Source organism: Castanea sativa, chromosome 7 (genome assembly GCF_040712315.1).
Source record: "Castanea sativa cultivar Marrone di Chiusa Pesio chromosome 7, ASM4071231v1".
In the NCBI taxonomy this organism is placed as follows: Eukaryota; Viridiplantae; Streptophyta; class Magnoliopsida; order Fagales; family Fagaceae; genus Castanea; species Castanea sativa.
Window position 1 is genome coordinate 12,096,307 of NC_134019.1, and position 21,971 is coordinate 12,118,277.

General features: G+C 32.6%; 1 protein-coding gene and 1 long non-coding RNA gene across 5 annotated transcripts; one reads left to right on the forward strand and one right to left on the reverse strand.

Annotated features, from left to right (window-relative positions):
• Positions 1–1,094: 1,094 nt before the first annotated feature.
• LOC142643969 (uncharacterized) lies at positions 1,095–8,978 on the forward strand. The gene is made up of 5 exons (XM_075818668.1): positions 1,095–1,164; positions 5,337–5,831; positions 6,113–6,262; positions 7,147–7,574; positions 8,283–8,978. Exons 1-5 carry the CDS (start codon positions 1,095–1,097, stop codon positions 8,946–8,948), a joined length of 1,809 nt encoding a protein of 602 aa, XP_075674783.1. The 3' UTR covers positions 8,949–8,978.
• Positions 8,979–9,304: 326 nt separating this feature from the next.
• LOC142642814 (uncharacterized) lies at positions 9,305–13,554 on the reverse strand. Of its 4 annotated transcripts, none has more exons than XR_012845738.1 (6): positions 13,389–13,554; positions 13,188–13,290; positions 12,919–12,993; positions 11,828–11,900; positions 9,819–9,898; positions 9,305–9,616 (listed from the first exon to the last, which is right to left on the reverse strand). It is a non-coding gene; the product is annotated as an uncharacterized LOC142642814 (long non-coding RNA). The 4 variants fall into 4 exon arrangements; XR_012845737.1 differs by having other exon boundaries at positions 12,919–12,983; positions 13,158–13,290; XR_012845739.1 differs by lacking the exon at positions 12,919–12,993 and having other exon boundaries at positions 13,389–13,553.
• Positions 13,555–21,971: the final 8,417 nt, after the last annotated feature.

A 21,971-nucleotide genomic window follows, 5' to 3' on the forward strand; every position in this document is an offset into this window, starting at 1 on the left:
AGACAGCCGGTCACAGTTTAACATGTAAAATAGTTTTAGTAAAAATTGTGGCAGTTTATATAAAATTGGGACTACTATTTTTTTTTTTAAGAAGATTGTTGTACATAAGTTTATTTAATTATTCTTCCTTAACAAAAGTTTACTTAATTATTTTAAATCCTTATATTTATAAGAAACGTGGTGAAAATAGTATATATTTACTTGACTTACTTTTTAAATTTTTTAAGTCAATATTCTAATATTTTTTAATCCATTTTTGTTTATCAACAGATAATAATATAAATAATTATACTAGTGGACATTGTTCTATAAATCTAGTCGCCTTGGTAGCCAAAAGCTCCTGCAAGGTTAGGTATCAAAACGTTGTTTCCATTTACTACTCAACAGACTAAATCTCAATTCCTAATCTGCAAGAGTTCTAGTAGTAAGTATTATCAAGTACCTGTTATATATTATTAGCAAAATAGTCATTGTCGCTGTTCTTATATTTTATTTTATTTTTCCCGAAAACCATTAGCTTGATAATTCTATAATTTCTATCCTGGTAATTCCTACTGCTTTACTACTTCGCAAGTTCGGTTGAATAAAAGTTTATTAATTAAAAGCCAAACAGAGAAAAGTAATGAAATTTTTTTTCATGAGTCATGGTTTAGTTCAATTTGACTGTCTTCTTAAAATTGTCCCTCAAATCATCGTCAATTAACATGCTAGTAACCTTCAACTTGGGTGTCTCTACCATCAGTTTGTATCGTTTAAGTTAAAGGAAGGAAACTTGAGAGGAATACCAAAAAAACAAAAACAAAATTTGAATAATATAAAAAGTCTTCTATAAATTTGTTCATCTATTTCTCTCTTTCTCTATCTCTCTGGAACTTTAACGTCCGTATCGCAAGCTGGACATATATATGTCAATTTCTCTAATAATAGTTTGTCGTTAAAAATATCTCTCTGAATAAATACCAAGCATCCTTCAGGTGGGAGGCCTCTTTGTTAGTAGAAAACAACATCATTACCCAATATATTACAACTATTTCACAATGGACCTTTTATTTTTGGTTGAATTTAATGTGAAAATAGGTGACTTTTTGTAGGTTATGGATCAAGAAGGAACTAGCTCAGATGCTGGGCCATCACAACAAGAATTGGTGCAGGCAGATAAAGAGAGTAAGTTTTTCAAATATCTTATATTATATGTGTCCATTTATTCTAATTTACAAATATTGCATTTGTGAAGTATTGCATGTATGTTTGTGTGGGGGACTGCGGGGGGCTTTTGACAAGAAAAAAACAACCTCCCACTTAGTTTTGGTAAAATGTCAAAACATTTACATCTTATTTAGGAAATGACACTCAACCCCTAGTTTGCTACTTTTATTTTTATTTCATTTTATATTCCTTATATTAGATAATAAAAAAAAAGTGTTACAACTTTTTTTTAATAGGTCTTGCTCTCACAATCTTGTTATTATTATTATTTTTACGGGCTCCTAATCTTGTTATTGTTGAAAGACTTACAAAAAATTATTAGCTAAACTACATATTTGATCTTTATCGTATACACCATATTTCAATTTGATCCATAACTTTTTAATTGTGTCAATTTAGTTCCTAATCTTTTAGTATTGTGTTAATTTAGTCCCCGTCGTTATCTTTTGGATGAAAATTGATGACGTGTCTAATGGCCAAAATAAAAAATTACCTTCCATTTATGTGACAATAAACTAAATTTTATTTTGGTCGTTTGTTATGTCAGCAATTTTCATCCAATATATAACAATAGAGACTAAGGGTCCGTTTGGATACAGCTTATTGCTGAAAACTGAAAACTGAAAACTGAAAACACTGTACTAAAATAATTTTTAAATGTGTGAATAGTACCGTGGGTCCCATTTTTAATTTAAAAAAATCTGAAAAGTGAAGTTTGTGGGTCCCGTGAACAGTACACGGGACCCACAAATGTGCTGAAAAGTCAGCAAAAGCGGGCTACTGTTCATGCACAGTGCATGAACAGTAGCCGCTGTCCCCCTGACCCGTGCATCAGCAGAAGGAAAAAAAAAAAAAAAAAAAAAAAAAACGCATAAATTTTTCATCAAAACGCAAACTCCAAGTTATCCAAACACACGCTAAATTAACACGACACTGAAATGTTATGAACCAAATTGACACAATTAAAAGATTAGAGACCAAATTAAAATATAATGTAAAGAGTAGGAACCAAATATGTAATTTACCCAAAATAATTTTGTGCTGTATCTTGGTGTTATAGCCAAATTCTCCATAATGGCTTCTATCAATGATTTATCCTTTATCCACTCTGCATCCCAGTAAGTCATGTCTCATGAAGCATTCACCACCTTCGCCCACAAATACCTATAATTTTTTTTGGAATAGCGGAAGCTCAAATAGGAAGAATAACAACAAATAAATAAATAAACTCACAAGAAAGATGGGATAGATATTTATTAGGCGCAACTTTAAACTCACAAAAGGAAGAGAACTTAAGTTGCTGCCTTGTACAGAACTCTCAGTAACAAAGGCTACGGCCTTGTAAAAACCTCCCACAAATTAGGTTAACTCCTTTTACAAAACTCACAGAAATAAGGCCACAGCCTTGAGCGCTCTTCAATAATTTTTATCTTATACTAGAAAATATTAGGCTGCTACCTTGAGTACTCACTACATTTTTTTCTGTCACTCTTTACATTTTTCTCTCTCCCATTCACACTAGATCTCTATCTTCTTTTATATAGTTTCAAACCAAGTGGAATTACAAGAGTTGTCTCCATTCTAATGACTCTTCAATTCATAACATAAAATTCTAGAATGTAAAAAACACAAAGACGCAAACAGTAATGTAGAAACAAGAGACAGAAACTGTTATGAAATACCAAGAGACAAATTTTGGTTTTCCACTTTCAACATCACCCTTTAAACCAAAAAAAAATCTTCATACCAAGCATAATTCTCAATCTTCTGAATCTATCAGCTGGTCAAGCTTTGGTAAATTATCTGCTACTTGCTCCATGGTGCTGCAATATTGGAGCAAAGGCTTCTTCATAGTCTGCTTCATATTTTTGCAAAACATGTGCTTCTTCTTGTGACAAAAAAAGTGTATATTCTTCTTTCTCAGCATGGGATGCTTTTTAAATATTAGATTGCTCATTCAGCTCCTGAATTATTGAACCAGCAATATGATGCATAATGTTCAAACTTGTTGCAATTGTAACATTGGACATTTTTGTTACCTCCACGTCCATGACTGAAACTGCCTCTAAATGATCCTCTACCATGACCCCCACAACGGTTGCCATTGGAATGACCTCTACTTTGATAGAAACTAGGCTCATACTCAGAGTCAACCTTGACTCTAATGCTTGCTCGATATCAGTAGAGCTAGTATTGTTTTGCATATGCTACTTATGCACTTGAACAGATCCCATTAATTACACAATTGAAAGAGTTTTTAAATCTTTTGACTCTTCGATAGTCTCACCATCTTTCATATGAGCAGCTTCAAACTCAGCTCAAAGAGTTTGCAAACGAACCTTTTTCACACGATCAACACCCTTGAAGAAAGTGTCAAGGGTCTTCTATGCTTCTTTACTTGAGCATATTTTTTTGCTGTGTGTTATAGGTGGCTTTTTGCTCAATTGTAGGTTCTACATACCCATCAGTGATAAGCTCCCATAGCTCTTTTGACCCAAACAACGCTTTCACTTGAATTTGTCAATTCTCATTTTTTATCTTTTGTCAATCTTGAAATTTGTGAAATCATGTTAGAAGCCATCTTCACTAACAATGTAGACAAAGTGTAAAGAAAAAAACTCTCTAAATAGAACTGAGATTTTCTATTACTGAATCAATGAGAAAATGAGAGAGTGAGTACAAATATATATCTACTCTGCTTTTATATACAAAACGAGAAAGATAAGTAAGCGGGAATTCATGAACTAATCCAACTAATCCTAACAGACTCCACTAAGTAATGGCTTAAGGCAAGAACCAATAGGAGCATGACATCTGGCTGGTCTCGCACGTGCTGGCTCCGATCCGTGTCTTCATCAAGCAAAACGCTGCCGTATCTTGCACTTCTTTATTTCTTTTCGTGAAGCTTTCTGATGTCGTTTTCTTATTTTCTTTCTCTACTCCTTTGTCGTTTAGTTTCTGCTCTGATACAACTTCAACACAAAGGCTTTAGGCTTCTAGGAACTTGGTCCTGATACTACTTTGTTGGAATAGCGGAAGCTTTAAAAGGAAGAATAACAAAAAAAGAAAAAAGACAAAACACTCACAAGAAAGATGGGATAAATATTTAATTAGACACAACTTCAAACTCACAAAAGGAAGAGAAATCAGGCTCTGGCTTGTACAAAACTGTCAACAACATAGGCTAAGACCTTGAACAAAACTCCCACAAATAAGGCTATGGCCTTTTACAGAACTCTCACAATTAAGACTGTGGCCTTGAGCACTCCCCAATACTTTTTCTCCTACACTAGAAAATATTAGATTACTACGTTGAATACTTTCTATTTTTTTTTTTTCCTCTCACAGTCATCCACACCACATCTCTACCTCCTTTTATAGAGTTTCCAATCAAGTAGAATTATAAGAGTTGTCTTTATTCTAATGACTCTTCAATTCATAACATAAAATTCTAGAATGTAAAAGACATAAAGATATGAACGTTATCGAATGACAACAAACACAAATAAAAAAACAAGAGACACAAATTATTATAAAATACCAAGAGACTCCTTTTGGTTTATCACTTCCAACATCATTTCTATCCATCATACTCACCAACACTGACTATCAATATTGGAGAACCCAACTTTTTCTTTTTCTTTTTCTTTTTCGCCAATACCTTCGGCTTTTTTATGGTTCTAACCCTTGTTCACCAACCACGATTACACTCAATAATGAGTCTCCGTGGCCAAATTATCATTCTTTTTCGTGATCAAGACCAGGCTTTGCTTCATGGACTCAACAAGATCAGCTTCAAAAGAGTCTCCTCTAATCCTCCCTATCAGATGAAAATCTAGCTCTTGTTTTTGACATCTGCTCATCTTGTGACATTTGGACTACTACAGAATTTCCTAGTATCTAACCATTTTCCAGGTTACTTTGGATGAAAATCTACTAAAAGAATAAGGGAATAATTGTTACGAATTCGTAGTAGCATTTATCTGACTATTTATAATGATGTATTTTCACACCTCACGAGAAGTTGTAATTAATACATAGAAATTTTTATAAGCTACTGATATGGAAATGGGTATGATTTATCACCAAAGCATTCTCATTAATCCATATGCTGCTTCAAAAAATTTCAGGGCAAAAACGATTTCAATACCTTAACTCGTGTGTCCTCCTATATCAAGCTGCTTTTAAAGGTAATTGGCAAAAGGCTAAGGCTCTGCTTGATATATATCCTGATATCGTTGGAAAACCAATAACAGAAGGGAAAGACACAGCTCTTCACATTGCAGCAGCCGCGAATCACCCCAATTTCGTAAAAGAACTGCTGAAATTGATGGAAAGGGAAGATTTAGAACTTCAAAACTCTTATGGACAAACAGCGCTATACTTTGCTGCGGCATCAGGAAATGTAATAATTGCAGAGGAGATGGTGGAAAAGAATGATAAACCAACTTTGATCCGCCCTGAAAACGAAATGAAATGTACACCACTTTACATAGCAGCTTTGCTGGGACGTAGAGAAATGGTGTCGTTTCTATTCGGTAAGACTCCTTTTGATAAATTGTCTTGTGGCGATGGTGGCGAACGCATTGAGCTCCTTGTTGCTACTATTTCCAATGATTTGTATGGTATGTCCCATTTCTCAATGATTGCGAGTTTAAGCCAATTAATTTACAATGCCATTACATCGTTTGATGTCCTTAGAGAAATTTAGATAGGGCATGAATGATATATAAGATAAATTTCACAAGACTGATCGATAGTTTTATATTGTGGGGTAACTTTAATTTAACAATTATAGTTTTACGCAGTCAGACAAGTTGCTTCGCAATATTAGTAACCAAATTAGTTTTTTTTTTATTTTATACCAGCCTTTGGCAATGATTAGATGTGCTGTTTTTATGGGCAGATATAGCATTGATAATTATGAAAACGGATGTACAATTAGCAACCGCCAAGGATATAAATGGAAAGACTGCATTGTATGAATTGGCCAGGAAACCATATGCAATTGGCAGCAGAAGTCAGCTATCAGTTTCAAAACGATGCTTAAACTCCTGTAAGTTTACTTACAACCCTAACTTTGCCATTTTTTTTTTTTTTTTTTGGTTTTTTGGGATAGTTTGGTGTGTTGGGAGAAGGGAATATTGAATTGTTCTAATAAATTTTGACCCCAGTTGGGCTAACTAACCTGCGAAAAATCAAACTTAACTTTGATGAAGATTTAGACCCCACGTCTTAATTATGGTTTAGTCAATTTTAGGCTATCAATCGAATTAGGTCCATTTGTTAATGTGATTAACCAATAGACATAAGCACGGATAACAACATAATAGAAACAATTCCCCCACACAATCAAAATACAACCACAATACACTTGGGTAGCAGTCTGGACAACACATACTGACTCTTAAAGTACTATTATAAGACACTTTTGCTCATGCTTTGCCAACCTAAAAAATTAAACATAAAAATTATTTTTGGTTTTTTGTTTTTTTGCCAAGTTTGTCATTGAATTACATTGTATCTTCATACTTCAATATTTTTAAAATATAAACATGATTTTACACACACACACACACACACACACACACACATATATATATATATATATATATATATATATATATATATATATATATATATATATCGTTTCAAAAAAATAATTCTAATATCAAAATTTTGTACTTTAAAACTATATACAAAACATAGGTTGTATGAATAGGATATTAAATCATTTATGCTTAAAAATAGATGTGATACGCTTGTTAAGAATAAGAGAAAGTGTAACACAACCATAATATTTCAAGATATTAATCTAATAAAAAATATTTAGTTATTTAACATTAATAAAAAGTTATACAATATTGAACTTGATTTGAAGTATAATTCTGACTATATATATTATCATTTTAAATCAATATTTTATTTTCTAAATCATAGGGTTCAAAGGGATTTATAAAAAAGCTCTGATGCAGACATTAGCTCGTCAATTAGTTGAAGGCCTTTGGAGAGAGGTTCGACTATTGCATGGAGGACAATTTTCAGATCATGTTGAGACTTTTCTTTTTGAAGCTGCCAAAATGGGGAATGCTGAACTTTTAATTATTGTTATTCGCTCTTATCCTGATCTCATATGGAAAATAGACGCAGAATGCCGAAGTATATTTCATATTGCTGTTTTGTATCGGCAAGAGACTGTATTTAATCTGATTTATGAGATAGGCGCTATCAAGGATATGATTTTAACCTACACTGATGTTGAAGGCCAGAACATCCTGCACTTAGCTGGAAAGTTGGCTCCTGCAAGTCGACTAAATACGGTATCAGGAGCAGCCCTTCAAATGCAACGAGAGTTGTTGTGGTTTAAGGTTAGAGTTAGTGCTTTTATTTCAATTTGATGTAACTCTATTAGCATGTGGGCCATCACGATACAGTACTTTAAAGCTTAAGACAATTTAAATTAATTTTTTTATATATTAAATATCAATTAAATATATTTATTTTAACTTTCTATATTCTTCATTTTTTTATATAAAAAATTACTACTAAATTTTTTTTTAGTATTAATTAAGTTTTTGTATTTAAGTTTGCTAATGCTAACAACTTTTTTCAATTGAAAATCACTAATTCAGTTAATCTTCTGGTGACATTATCGGTCATGAAAACTTTTTCAATATTTCTTTTTGGATATAACAATTTAAGGTTTCAATTAAGTTAATTGATTTCTTTCGGTCTAATATTTTAGCTGTCTTCCTAGAAATGAAGGAAATAGTGCAAAACCCACCTATATTTATTATCAGTAAGTTTTTCGGCACAAAATTATTCACACGTCTTTTCTGAAATGGCATGTTATAAATGGTGTAAATAAAACTGGTGTCACTAAATGGCCCCATGAAAGTAATGCCACTTCAATCACCTTAGTAATGGAGAAATTATGACTTAGAGCCTCCTAACGCAATTAATGTCACATCATTTCATAACTTTTCAATGAAAGAGTATTTGAATTAATCAATTATTACATTATATTTCCTTCTTCTATCGGTCACATTTATCAAATTATGCAAGTAAAATTGTAGGAAGTACAAAAGATGGTGCAACCTCCATATTTGCAAATGGAATCAAAAGACAAAAAAGGCAAACGAGGCAAAAAGGGCAGAACACCTTGGGATTTATTTACAGATGAACATAAATATTTGAAGACTTGTGGTGAAAAGTGGATGAAGGACACAGCAAACTATTGCATGGTTGTGGCAGCACTGATTGCCACTGTAGTTTTCGCTGCTGCTTTCACTGTACCAGGTGGTAACAAGGGGGACACTGGAATTCCTGTTTTCTTGAAAAGTAAATGGTTTAGGGTATTTTTCATATCAGATGCAGTAGCACTGTTATGCTCTTCGACTTCCATATTAATGTTCTTGTCAATTCTCACGTCCCGTTTTGCCGAAGAAGATTTCCTCTGTGCATTACCTGGAAAGTTGGTGGTTGGACTTACAGCACTCTTCATGTCTATAGGAGGCATGGTGGCAGCCTTCAGTGCAACTTGCTTTTTGGTCTATGAAAGTGAAATTTCATGGCTTCCGATTGTTATAATAGCTTCGGCTGGTTTCCCTGTTGCTTTGTTTGTTTGGCTACATCGTCGACTTTGGCTTGATGCAATCCACTCCTACTGGTCTGGGTTACTTCTTGGACCAAGTAAACGTAGATTCTTTTTTTTCGGAAGAAAACGTAGGCTCTTTTTTTAGTTGGTGGTGCTAACTGGGCAATTGTTTGTGGTTGTGAAAGACTCAAAATAACTCCGACGCCGAGTTTCGGCTTCGATGTTGCTTTTTTTCTTTTTTGAAATTCACTTTTAATGTTTCAAGAGTACCACAGTTTGGTACAAAACAATAAATTCGTGTCTCGGGTTTGTGTTATAAGAATATTACTTTAATTTCACTAGTCTTTTTTTTTTTATTCATCTTGATCAGATTTCATTTGTATTTTATGTTTTTTCAAAGCCTTTCACTTGTAGTAAGTGAAATTAAAGGATTTTAGGACTGAAACATCATAATTTCATTTGAATTTTATGCATTATAACTCCATCTCTTTATAAATAAAATATACTAGTGTTTAACCCGCGCAATGCGCAGGAACATTTTACATTTTAATTATGAGCTTTGCATCCTACATAAACTTAGTTATGATATTTCCACGGCATACATTCAAACTTAAATAATATAATATATTTAAGCATATAGTGTCTAAAAAAGGAATTTGACTTTAAGCAACAACAACACCAACAATTAGGCAGCTACTTTAAACCTCCAGCAGCAGCACCAACATGAGTTATGCAGCAACTTATGTTGAGCATTATTGCCACCAATCATGAGCATTGGTTCAGCCATCATAAATTCTGAAAATCAGTCTCATTCTGGTAAAAACCCAAACATAGAAAATCATTGCATCAAATCAAATCATTACCAAACTCAAGGAAAATAATATGCAATAATAAATCATGACAGATCATATTTAACCGATGCATCAAAACTTTCCTTGTAACTTGTATATTAAAATATAGTAAACTATTTTATTACTTAACAATATAGTATATGTTAAGAGTCATCAAGCAACACCTGTGATGTTGCTGCTAAAGTTGACTTGCTGCCATGGCTGTTATTGTTGATGTTGCCTAATGTACACTTGTCCTAAGCCGCTGCATTAGAGTTAGGGAGTTGTTAGTCTTTTACCATAAAAGCTGTTAACATCCGTTAGTTGCTGTCAGTTAGTTAGATATATAGGTTGTTAGAATGCAACATATATGGCTTTACTTGGAATAGCTTTGAATACTCAAGAAAACTGGATATTAGTGGTTTGCTTGAGTGGTGATTGTAAGGACCATTGAATGAAATAAGCAACGTTCTCTCCTAATCTTCTCTATTCTCTCTAAATCTTATTTCTCATTCTTGGAGGCCAGTTGCCTCGAATTAGGTATTTCTCATAGATATGAATTACATATTATGTTAAAGCTCTAAGCATAAAACTTTGTGGAAAGTAAAAGAGACAATAATAATGAATTGCTATAAAGTTGGTCTAAATGGTTTGGCAATGTGTTGTAGCTAATATTTATTTGCACATAGGCTATTAGATTTTCTATCACTCATTTATCACTCATTTTCAACAAACATTTGGCGTTCAAATATACTTTATGCTCACTGTGAAGCAGGTTATTCAGTAAATATCTGATAAGCTAGGAGAGGCGTACCAATCTCCAAAGGATTTGTAAAATGCAGAGAAAGGAAAAAAGTAGATAGATTGGATGTTTGACAGGGGCATGACTTTCTATCTCTTTTTCTTCCTGCCATGTAAAGAACTGACTCCTATCAGTCACTGAATTTCAATTTAGCTATTTTGAGTACTAATTTATGGTCAACTGTAGGTTTCTTCTTGGTAGTCTCTGTTTTTTAAAAAGAGTTTTGTGAGAGGGCTTGATTTTGTTCTTTTGAATCAAAGTAGTGTAAATTCCATTCACAACTCTAATTTGAGTCCGATTGACAACTATAAGCCCAAACAGGTCCAGGAAATTAAATGGTTGACAATAACAAAAATATTTACATCAATGTATGCATCATAAAATTTAATTTTCCCCTTAATTTGCTTCTACTTGGCAGGAAAACACAGGATTAAGCTTCACAGGTCATTGAAGATTGGGAATGCTTGGTTTCTTTTCCAGGATATGACAAAGATAGCACATGGTTTAATGCCACAATTCATATACTTAAATTATTAAGGTTTTTAGTTGGTCAATGAGTACTCAAATTGATAAAATCAAGAAAAAGGAAATGTGTGGATATTTGAGCCTCAAGAGAGTCAGGGCGTTCTTTATCCTTATTGAGACTATGAAGCTATTTCAATTAAAATTTAATATAGGAAGTAAAAGTTTGATTTATATCCACAATTCACTATACACGATTACATGAACAAATTACACTGGAGTCTCCCCCATCTCAGCAAGTTATTGATCAATTTTTGGGAAATCAAAAAAGGAAAAAAAAAAATCAATTGTAGGCCTTTCCTATACTTATTTAATCCCAACGATTTGGTTAAGATTAGAAATAGAAGTACCCGAACTAAAACCAATATTTTTTAGTGATTTCTGTAATCTAAAAAAAAAAAAATCATGTTTCTTTACGGTGAAAACCCAAAAAAAAAAAAAAAAAAAAAACCTAGTGTAATCCAAATACCTAAATAAATTCAATCCAACCAATCTCATACTCAGATCTAAGAAAGAAAGAAAAGAAAACCTTTACCGATGGTAGTTCCGACGATTTGATGGTAACGTGTTAATGGCAATTAGTTTTCTCTTCCATCAGTAGCTGTATTTTCTAAATTTCTCATAGTTCTATCTTCTCCTAGGCCTTTCCTAAACACATCTATTTTCAATAGGGCGATACTCCCAGTGCTTTTTTTTATAAAAAAAAAATACTAATGATGATATTTTGAGACCAAAGAATTCAAAGAAAAATACTAAACCCATCTTTTTTAAAATGCTTTTGTTTAAAGTTTTTTTTAATCAAATATTAACAAATGATAAAGAGATACAAATTTAAATGAAAGCAACGAAGGAAAATTAGGCTGGCTTGACCTTTCTATTTAATCAAGTAGCTCTTCTTGAATAGCTACCAACTGTCTTATAAGCCAGAGCCGAGATGATAGATCTACATTAGCACGTGAGGAAAAAAATGTCATTGAATATACAAAATTACTGATAAGTGAAAATGTAATTGATGCCCTCGAAAATTTGGCATATTAATGAATTATTAGTACTTGACAGGAAAAACTCAGCGAATCTGAATTGCAACAAAAAATGAAAGGGTAAGAAGGTTTTTTAAAATGACAGAAGAGAGATGAAAGATAGAAACACGCCAAACAAACTATCAAAAAGTAAATAATCACACAACCATATTAAGTAAATAATTCCTTAATATGCAATAACACATTTATTTAACAAACTATTTACTATTTATTTGTTTGTTTCTACTCAAAATTTCACTCTGGAAAAATTCTCAAAAAAAAAAAGTAGAGACATTAATTTGAGACCAAAGCATCCCAATAAAAACCAACCTTGCATCTTTTAGGCATTTTATCGAACACTTCAAGTGCATAATTAAACTTGCTACTGTAAAAAACAACAGCATATTTTGATTTTGTCAAATTTTTACACCCAAATGCAATGGGTAGGACAAACTTCCCTTTCACAATCCTAACATTCATATGAAAATCTGCTAACCCAAGTTTTCGACTAATGCTAAATTAATCATTATGCATGAGCATGGAAATACCTTACTTTGATGAATGAAATGCATAGGAAGTCAATGAAATTTAGAGAAGATATAGGGCTTACCAATTGATAGAGAGCAACAACAATTAATAAGGAATAAATATGCGTAAGGAATTTGACGGAGAAAAGGGTTTATCCATGTGTGTCCGATCAAATGGGAGAATTTGACAGTTACAAAATGGGTCAGATTGTAAGAGATGCTATTGTTTCTTGATAAAAGAAAAGGGTTCTTTTCAATTTTCGAAGAGGCAAAATTGGTTTGCGATTTTGGATTTTCTATTCCCTATGTCTGTTGCTTTGAAACGGAAAACACAAATGGAACTAAAGTGGGCCAAATTCGGTAAACTACACAGATTTAGTATCCATAACAGTAAAATTAACAAAGCTATATTGACCTTGTGTGTATGGAGTTGCAGAAATGAAACGGCCAGAGAACGAACAGGGGAAGAGTTTCAGTAATCTCAATGAAACTGAAAACAAAAAACAAAACAAAACAAAAGCAAATATCTAAAATTGAGGAAACAAACATTTTGATAACATTTCATACCCAAAATCCCAAAACAAAAACGAATCAAATCTAAACCCATTCAACAAAAAAAAAAAAAAATCAATCAATTAAAGTAACATTTCATGCCCAAATCTAAAAAATGGAAAGAAAAAAGACCGGAGCCGGTTTCGACGATCTGGGTGGCGGATGTATGGCTTAACGGTTTCTTTCTGTGTGCTTGCAGTTCTGGCGGTCTAAGTCTAGTGAGCGACCCAAATTGCTGTAAACATAAATTATAGTTATCGCAGATTTAGGTTTTTACTTATAAAAATTTATTAAAAAATCGAAAAACAAAGAAAGCAAAAAAAGAAAACTCACTCTGTAACAGTGTATCGCCAGTCGAGGGAAGCAAGAATTTTGGTGGTCAAAGTCCGACGGTGGTACTGGCCTGAGAGGTCTCTAACTCTGCCTCTTTCTCTATTTCTTTCTCCAAGTCTCATCGCCTCTCTATTTCTATCACCGCGGAGCAAGTTTTCTTTTTTTTTTTTAAGCAGTTAGTTTCCTTTTATACCGGGCTCCCAAAAAGTGTATTAACGCAGTGAAAAATTATAATTTGTAGCTTTTAAACGGTACTGTAGCATTACCAAAAAATGTAATATATCACTTTTTAAAGTAAGACGTTTCTAAAGTTCAAGCATTGTAACGTACGATTATTTTTTTTAAAATTGTACACGTGTTTGAATTTTAAATAGGCAGTTATCCTATTTGTTAACACGTCCTTAAATGCAGGAATCAACTTTCTCTCAGTTTCGTTTATTATATATATATATAGATGCTTGACTTTTAGTTGACCCAAAATATTATGCCGCATAAACTTATGAGGTTTAAGAATTTTATACATTATATTTATATATATATTGAATTTAAATTCAATTATATTTTTAAATCCTCGCTACAATCCTGGCATGTCATATATTTATTTAAATGATAGAATATATAATTCTTATATAATAAATGCTTAATATTATATATTATTCCATGATAAGTTCTAGTTAGGCTCAACTAATAATACAAAAACCAATTTGGTTTTTGTTTCTTAATAAAATTCACTGCTTCCTTTTCCCTATATAAAAAAAAAAAATGGTAAAGTCTCTTATTGTGGAATAAGAGATCTATGCTTTAATTCCCGTTTATTCAAAAAATCAATTAATGTCTTCGCTTGATGATATAAAATAATCACCATAGCATGGATGCCATAAGAATTCTATGTTTTAAATGTGTATGTTAAAATTTTGTGTACACAACACAATTAACAACTAGTATACTTTATAATAAAATTGGGTTTATGAATGAATGCAAAGGTGGGTGTTTGTATTATTTCAATTTCATTTTCTTCTAGTTCTAAATATGTGGGGGCACACTTACCGATTTGCAATTTGAAAACTGTAGAAGGTAGAAAGGATTGTTACATTATATTTCCTTCTTCTATCATTTTTGCTGGTGACATTTATCAAATTATGCAAGTAAAATTGTAGGAAGTACAAAAGATGTTGCAGCCTCCATATGTGCAAATGGAATCAAAAGACAAAAAAGGCAAAGGAGGCAAAAAGGGCAGAACACCTTGGGATTTATTTACAGATGAACATAAAAATTTGAAGACTTGTGGTGAAAAGTGGATGAAGGACACAGCAAACTATTGCATGGTTGTGGTAGCATTGATTGCCACTGTAGTTTTCGCTGCTGCTTTCACTGTACCAGGTGGTAACAAGGGGGACACTGGAATTCCTGTTTTCTTGAAAAGTAAATGGTTTAGGGTATTTTTCATATCAGACGCAATAGCATTGTTCTCCTCCTAGAGCTCAATATTCATGGTCTTGTCAATTCTAACATCAACATGCACCGAAATGGATTTCCTCGTGTCATTACTATCAAAGTTTCTATTGGGAATCATTGCACTTGTTGGATTATAGATTGACCCAGTTAATTAATTAATTTATTTAAATTAATTAATTAGATCAAATTACATGCAAATGGTTGAGGCACCAACAAGTCACCATATAAACTAATATGCAGCGGAAATTAAATTAATCGGTGATTTGATGATAAATGGAGAAAATCTCTCGTAAGACAAAAGCCTTACTGGGTGATTTTTAGGTCACCACTCCCAAGAATCTACTAATAAAAAATAAGCGATTACAAGTATAAGGAATCTTACTGCTATCCTGGACTATTCCAAAATATCAACATACTATTAAACCTTTACTCCTATCATTAATTAGATTTGATCTTGTAGAAACTTTTTCATTTACATGGATCTCAGTACATGACTAACTCTCACCAACTGATTGATTGTTGTTAGTTGCAAAGCAGGTTGAAGATCTGGAAACACTTGGTTACAAAACCCTAAGACACATAAAAATGCAGTAGCTTTTCACAGAGTGTATGAGTTCTCTAATTGAGTCTCTACATCTTTGATGACTTTTAAATAATACTTTTCTATGGTCTAGAGCTTTAGAGAACAAAACCATAGCAATCCAAGTCATCATGGGCTGAAATTCAAATCTGAGAATTTTAAAATCGCAGAGCTTGATAGATCGAAAGGTAACGAGCTTGTGTCGAGAATCATTCATTAAGTCTCGATAGATGCATGCTAGTGTTGAGACTAGTGCCGAGCTTCATTGAATTAGCTTTTCTTTACTTGTTTCTTGATTCAATCTTTAGAACTTTAATGATACCACTTGTATTATAAACTTACATACTTCTTTGATACATTAAACCCATTTTAGATCTAACCAATTACAAATAAAATGCATTTTGACAAAAGATATGTCAATACGTAAAAAAATATGACTCTAACAACACTCTCAATAGCAGGCATGTTGACTATACAACCTACTTCTTGGTCTTTAAAAGCAAAATGGTGTGGCTTCCGATTGTCATAATTGCCTTGGCTGGTGTCCCAATTATTTCATTTTTTAGGCTACACTATAAATTTCCAGCTGATATCTTCCGCTCAACATGCTTGTCTAGGTTTCTTTTAAGGCAACATAAAAACATTAAAAGTTTCCTTTAAGGCAACATAAAAACATACTCTTTTAATGGATGAACAATGATGCCAAATGGGTATTGTCTGGGTTGTCAAAGTAACTCAAAGTATCGTCTTTTGATGTTTCAAAAGTACCAGAATTTGGTACAGGACTATGAATTCATGTCTTGGAATTGTGTTCCAATAATCTTAATCAAACTTCATCAATCTTTTTGTTATTATTATTATTCATTTTGATCATATTTCATTTGTATATATTTTTTTGGGTAATTACAGTAAAACTACCTACGGTATATGTTGATTCTCAACAAAAAAAAAAAAAAACCTACGGTATATGTTCTTCATGTTTTTGGGTGTATGTTCATCATGTTTAAAATCTGTGTGAATGGAAAGATACCAATATCAGTTTTTGATCTTAGTTCTCTTGTATTTTTGTGTTTTTTTTTTTTTGGAGGAAAGAGGCAAGAAAGGACAGTAGAAATACATATTTACCCTTATTTTTAATAGAGGTGTGTTACGGGAGACAAACCGTGTTTACTTCAGGTGAATAAAGTGACACTTTTCAAATTATGAGTAGGCAAAGTAATTTTAGGTCAAACCATAAGTGAGTTTACTGTAATTACCCCTATTTTGTTCTTCTAAACTTTTCAGTTGCAATAAGTGAAATTAAAGGATTTCAAGATTCTGTGAATTTGTTTCAGCAACAGAGGCATGATCGAAACAGAATTTATCTGAAATATATGTCTTCGAAGAACCTTCTTTGTGTTGGTCCTTCATATATGGCTAAGGACTCTTTTAGTGGATGAAGCCTGATGCTAACTGGGGCAATCGTCTGTGTTTGTCAAAGTAAAAGTACCATAGTTTGATACATAATCATAATTTGTGTCTTTGAGATTGTGTTATGATAATCTTATTCAAAATTTCATTAATTAGTATTTTTTTTAATTCATTTTGATCAAATGTCATTTGTAATTTATGTTTTTTCTAAGCTTTTTGTTTGTTTGTTTAAACCCCTTTTAAACCAGATTAGTTTAATCTAATGAATTAGCCAAGTAATTACTTAGGCTAATTATGAGATCTAGTTACTTAGCCAAGTAGTTACTTAGTGTGAAAAAGTAGAGGACAGTAATAAGATGACCTAGAAAAACCAATGAAACCAATAGTTTCAAGGTAAAAACCCTAAGGAGGATTTAACCTAGTTATTTTCAAGGTAAACAAATCCACTATGATAGAATGGAAGCTTGCAATAGATTTAAATCCTAAATCTAAAACTACCTCTTGTAGAACTTATTAACACGACTACATGCAGCTCTGACTCTACGTACTCTTCTATCTTGAATTTGTTGAACACAAACTCCCACGTTTGTGAGTTTAAGATTCCACTCAAAGGTTTTATATCACCATCAGTAGTAGATCTTTATGCAGTAACTTGTTTCCACTAGTTCTTGATTGTAGATCTCATTCCGGTAGATGCTTGTAGAGTTAGAAGGTTACAGAAACTTCACAAATCTCATAGGAGTAACTCACAAGTCTTCCAAGAGTTTCTAAAACATTACTAGGGTTTTTCATTTATACCTAGTAGTGTTGGACTGAAACCCTAAATGTTTTCACGGGCTTGGGCTTGATTTAAATTCTGCAGAACACGATTTTCGATTCACAGTAGCCTGCTTCTTCTTTCTGCAGCTTGACAATTCTTGAATCTTGACTTGAACAATCTTAAGCAATGTCTAACATCTAATTTAGACATGTTTTTGTTCTCGGTTTGCCAACATACATAAATTTGAAAACTAAACATTTAATTCTAAATATTTAAAACCTAACACTTTGGTGACCAGCGAATTTTGGGGTGCCAATATAATGTGGGGATCTGGTGGTTTGTGTGAGGGACAGAGGGGGAAGAGGCTGTTGGGTTTGGTTAAAATAAAATGGCCGATTATTTGTTTTTTACCATTATTTAAACTTCATTTTGTTTACAAATTTGTCATTCATGAGGCACTATTCTGTGTTTTAGACGGATTTCAAGAACAAAAGAGTAGAGAACAATTGAATACACCTTTTAGGAGTTCTCATATAACTTGTTTTTGAGTTGCATGTTTCAGAAAATAGAGCAAACACCCAACCAAACATTTCTGGAGACAAATATCTCTGTTTTCTTTTTTTTTTAATAACATAAAATAGCTTTTTGGAAACAAAAACTAAGCTCCAAAGTCCAATGCACAAGTGTGCAAATATTGTATTTTTGCTTAATTTGAGTTTCTAAAATTTTCAAATTGACCTTAAAATCTTCAAAATTTTTGCATACAAATCAAACTCTTCCCTCACCCACCAATTCAAAATTCCTCTTTGACTTCAATCTTAATATTCTTGTCAAGTCTCACATCACGTTACTCTGGAAATAATTTCCTGTCATTACTAGTAAAGTTGGTGTTCAGACTCACTGCACTCTTCAACTCCATGTTGGACATGATGGTAGCCTTCAATGCAAATTGCTTTTGGGTTTTGTTAGGTTCTAAATGATTTGGATTAAATGTTTAGAATTTCAACTTGTATGTGTTGGCAAACCGAGAACAAAAACATGTCTATGATAGGTTCTGTACAAGCTGCTTTTAAAATGATTATTTTCTATAAAGCTCGACCGATCGAATGGTGAAGCTTGATCGATCAACAATTGCAGAAAAAAATTTCTACAAATTTTTAAACAGGCCCAAGCCCACAAAAACGTTTAGGGTTTTAGTCTAACACTTTTATGTATAAAAGGAAATCCCTAGCTACATTTTGAAGACTTCTGGAAGACTTGTGAGTTACTCTTGTGAGATCTGAGAAGTTTTGTACCTTCTAACTCTTTAAGTATCTACCGGAACAAAATCTACAATCAAGTGCTTGTGGAATCTAGTTGCTGCAAATATCAACAAGCCGTGAACTGAAACCTTTGAATGGGATCTCAAAGTCATAAGGGTGGGCTTGTGTGGTGCAAATCCAAGAGAAAAGAAGTCTGTGGATTTGGAGCTTGTGCATGGTCATGTCAGTAAGTTACTACTAGAGGTAGCAACAGATTTAGGATTAAATCTAATTGTAAAAAATTCAATTCTCTATAATGGATTTGTTTTACCTTGAGGATAGCTAGGTCAAATTCTCCCCAAGTTTTTACCTTGAAACTGTTGGTTTCATAGATTTTCCTAGGTTATCATATCATTGTGTTCTTTATTTTTTCGGTGTTGTGCATGATATAATTTATTCTTGTTTAACCTAGATCTCATAATTAACCTAAGTAATCACTTGGCTGATATATTAGGTTAAACAATCTGTTTTAAGAGGTCTAAACAAACAAACAAGTGATATTAGAGCGGGTTAGCTCTTGTTTAGGTAGTTTACCTTGAGTTGATCATTGACCTTTGTTGTCATGGAACACGGTCACTCTCTTATGATCTCTATCCATTTTTATGGAAATAACTATGCTTACTAAAAGGTTAGGATGAAACCCTTTTTGAAATCCCTAGATGAGAGAGTATGGCTCTTTGTTGAGAATGGTTGGGAGAGACCAACCACCCCTATTAGTGAATGGAACATTGAATAAAAAGAAGCAACAAGCTTTAATAGCAAGGTTATGAATGCTATAATCAATACTATTCTATGAAAGAATTTAAAAGGATCTCTAATGTAGAAGTTGCTCATACTGCTTGAAATATTTCGCAAACTATGCGTAAATATTAATAAGCTACAACAGTTGACCTCTAGGTTTGAAACATTAGGATGTCTAATGATAAGAATTTTGATGAATTCTATGTCAAATTGAATGACAAAGTGAACTTTGCTTTTAATTTAGGTGAAGTATATGGTCAAACAAAAGTGGTTAGGAAGATTCTTAGATCCTTAATTGAAAACTTTAAACCCAAAGTCACTGCTATAACAGAAAGTAAGTATGTGGACAGCATCTTTGTTGATGAACTTGTAGGATCTCTTCAGTCCTATAAGTCTGATCTACCCAAAACCAACAAATCCAAATCCATGGCCTTAAAATTTGTTGATGATGTAGATGATAGTGGATTTGATGATGAAATCTCTTCTACAGATATAGCTTATCTTGCCAAGAACTTTAGAAACTTTTTAAGGAATGATAATAGAGGGGCAAGAAATCGAAACAATGCTTACACTAAGAATATGAAGAAGAATGAAACAACCAAAAATAACAATTCTGAAAGATCAAAAGATAAGGTTGTTCAATCCTCTAACAATTCTTTAGGTCAACAGTGTTTTGGTTGTCAAGGTTACGATTACCTTAGGTCAAAATTTCCTACTTACTTAAGATCCAAGGGAAAAGCTATGACTATCACCCTTAGTGATGATGAAGTTTCTAATCACGAGTCTAAAAGTGATCAAGAAGGAAATTTCATGACTTTCACTACTTTTGCTAAAGTAAGTTAGCTTGAAATTGTTGAGGAGAATCCATCTGATAGGAAACTCTCTAAGAATGCTGACTTGCAAGAGGTTTACAACAAGTTTTGCAAGATTGCAGCAACGGATGCCATGAATGTTGACATAGGTTTGAAGAAGATAAACACTCTTGAACAAGAAAAGAAAAATTTGTTGGTTAAACTATTTGATGATAATGAACTCATAACCTCTGTTAAGACTAAGAACATGTCTTTGATTGAGAAAGTCAAAAGCTTAGAATCTGAATTATTTGTTGCTAGAGAACAACTTGATAGGACTTCTACTTCTAAATTGGATAATATGTTAAATGTTCAAAAATCTTTTTTTGATAAGATAGGGTTAGGGTTTGTAGAGAGTGTTTCTACTTCTGTTATTCATCCTCCTAAGTTTGTACCTACTACATCTATTTCTACTCCTGAAGTTAAGGTACCTAAGAAAGAAACTCTAGCTACTAAGAGAATTAGGGGAGATCTAAGTGAGTCAATACCCAAGAAACCCAATCATCTTGGAAGCAAGAAACAACACCAACCTCAATGGTTTTGTCATTTTTGTGGTGGAGCTAGGCATACACGCCCAAATTGTTTTAAGTTGCAAGCTTCAAAGTAAGAAACCAAACAAAAAGTATCTATGCCAAAATCTCAAGATCCTGTGGCACTTATTCATGAATTGGTAAGGACTCTTAACCTTTATGCCAATACAGGAGCTAAGTTTAATTCTAGTTCATCTAGAAACTCAAATTCCAAGTTTGCATCTAAGATAGTGTGGATGCAAAAGACTTAGTCTCAATGAGTCTGTTTGACATAGTCCTTGTGCTTAATCTTTCAATCTCTTGTGACCAAAATGTTTTTCATTATGATTTTCTTTTGCATTACATTCATGCATTTCATTCTAGGTTTGTTTATGATGTTTTTAAGTTTTTAAAAAATAAAAAATAAAATAAAAAACAAAAAAACAGAAATACATAAATAAGTATATATATATATATTTGTATTACACATATTCAAGTGTGTAATTGAGGTTGGCTTATGAAATTTGCATTTCATGACTGTGTACCTTGTATAGCTTTGATAAGTTATTTTTCTGCACTATGCTAGTTTGTGCTATGTAGTGCTTAAATTGTGTGAGTTGTTTATGGTTTTTAAACACATGCTCTTGATTTTGAAGTCAAATTCTTTTGATTGTAAGGACTAAAAAATTATAGGAGAAAAACATAAATAATCATTTCACCACTATTATTTGTCAATTATGAACACCTGTGTGCAAATTATAAAAACTGTGCTTAGTAAGGTGTAGCGCTTGCATAGCAAGATTAAATGAGGTGTTTATTGTGAAAATAATGTGAAAATTAAAAGCAAAAGAAAAGCAAAGAAAAAATGAATAAAAAGCGTTTATATTATTGCAAGCGTGTTTTCTATGAGACGTTGGAATTATATGATGTAACTCTTTAGGTGATAGTAACTTTCAAACTTATGTAATTGATAATG

Coding starts and splice junctions, on each gene's coding strand:
- LOC142643969 (XM_075818668.1), top strand. CDS start 1,095: ATGGATCAAGAAGGAACTAGCTCAGATGCTGGGCCATCACAACAAGAA. Junction 1,165..5,336: donor GGTGCAGGCAGATAAAGAGA/GTAAGTTTTTCA, acceptor AAAAAATTTCAG/GGCAAAAACGATTTCAATAC. Junction 7,575..8,282: donor GAGAGTTGTTGTGGTTTAAG/GTTAGAGTTAGT, acceptor GTAAAATTGTAG/GAAGTACAAAAGATGGTGCA.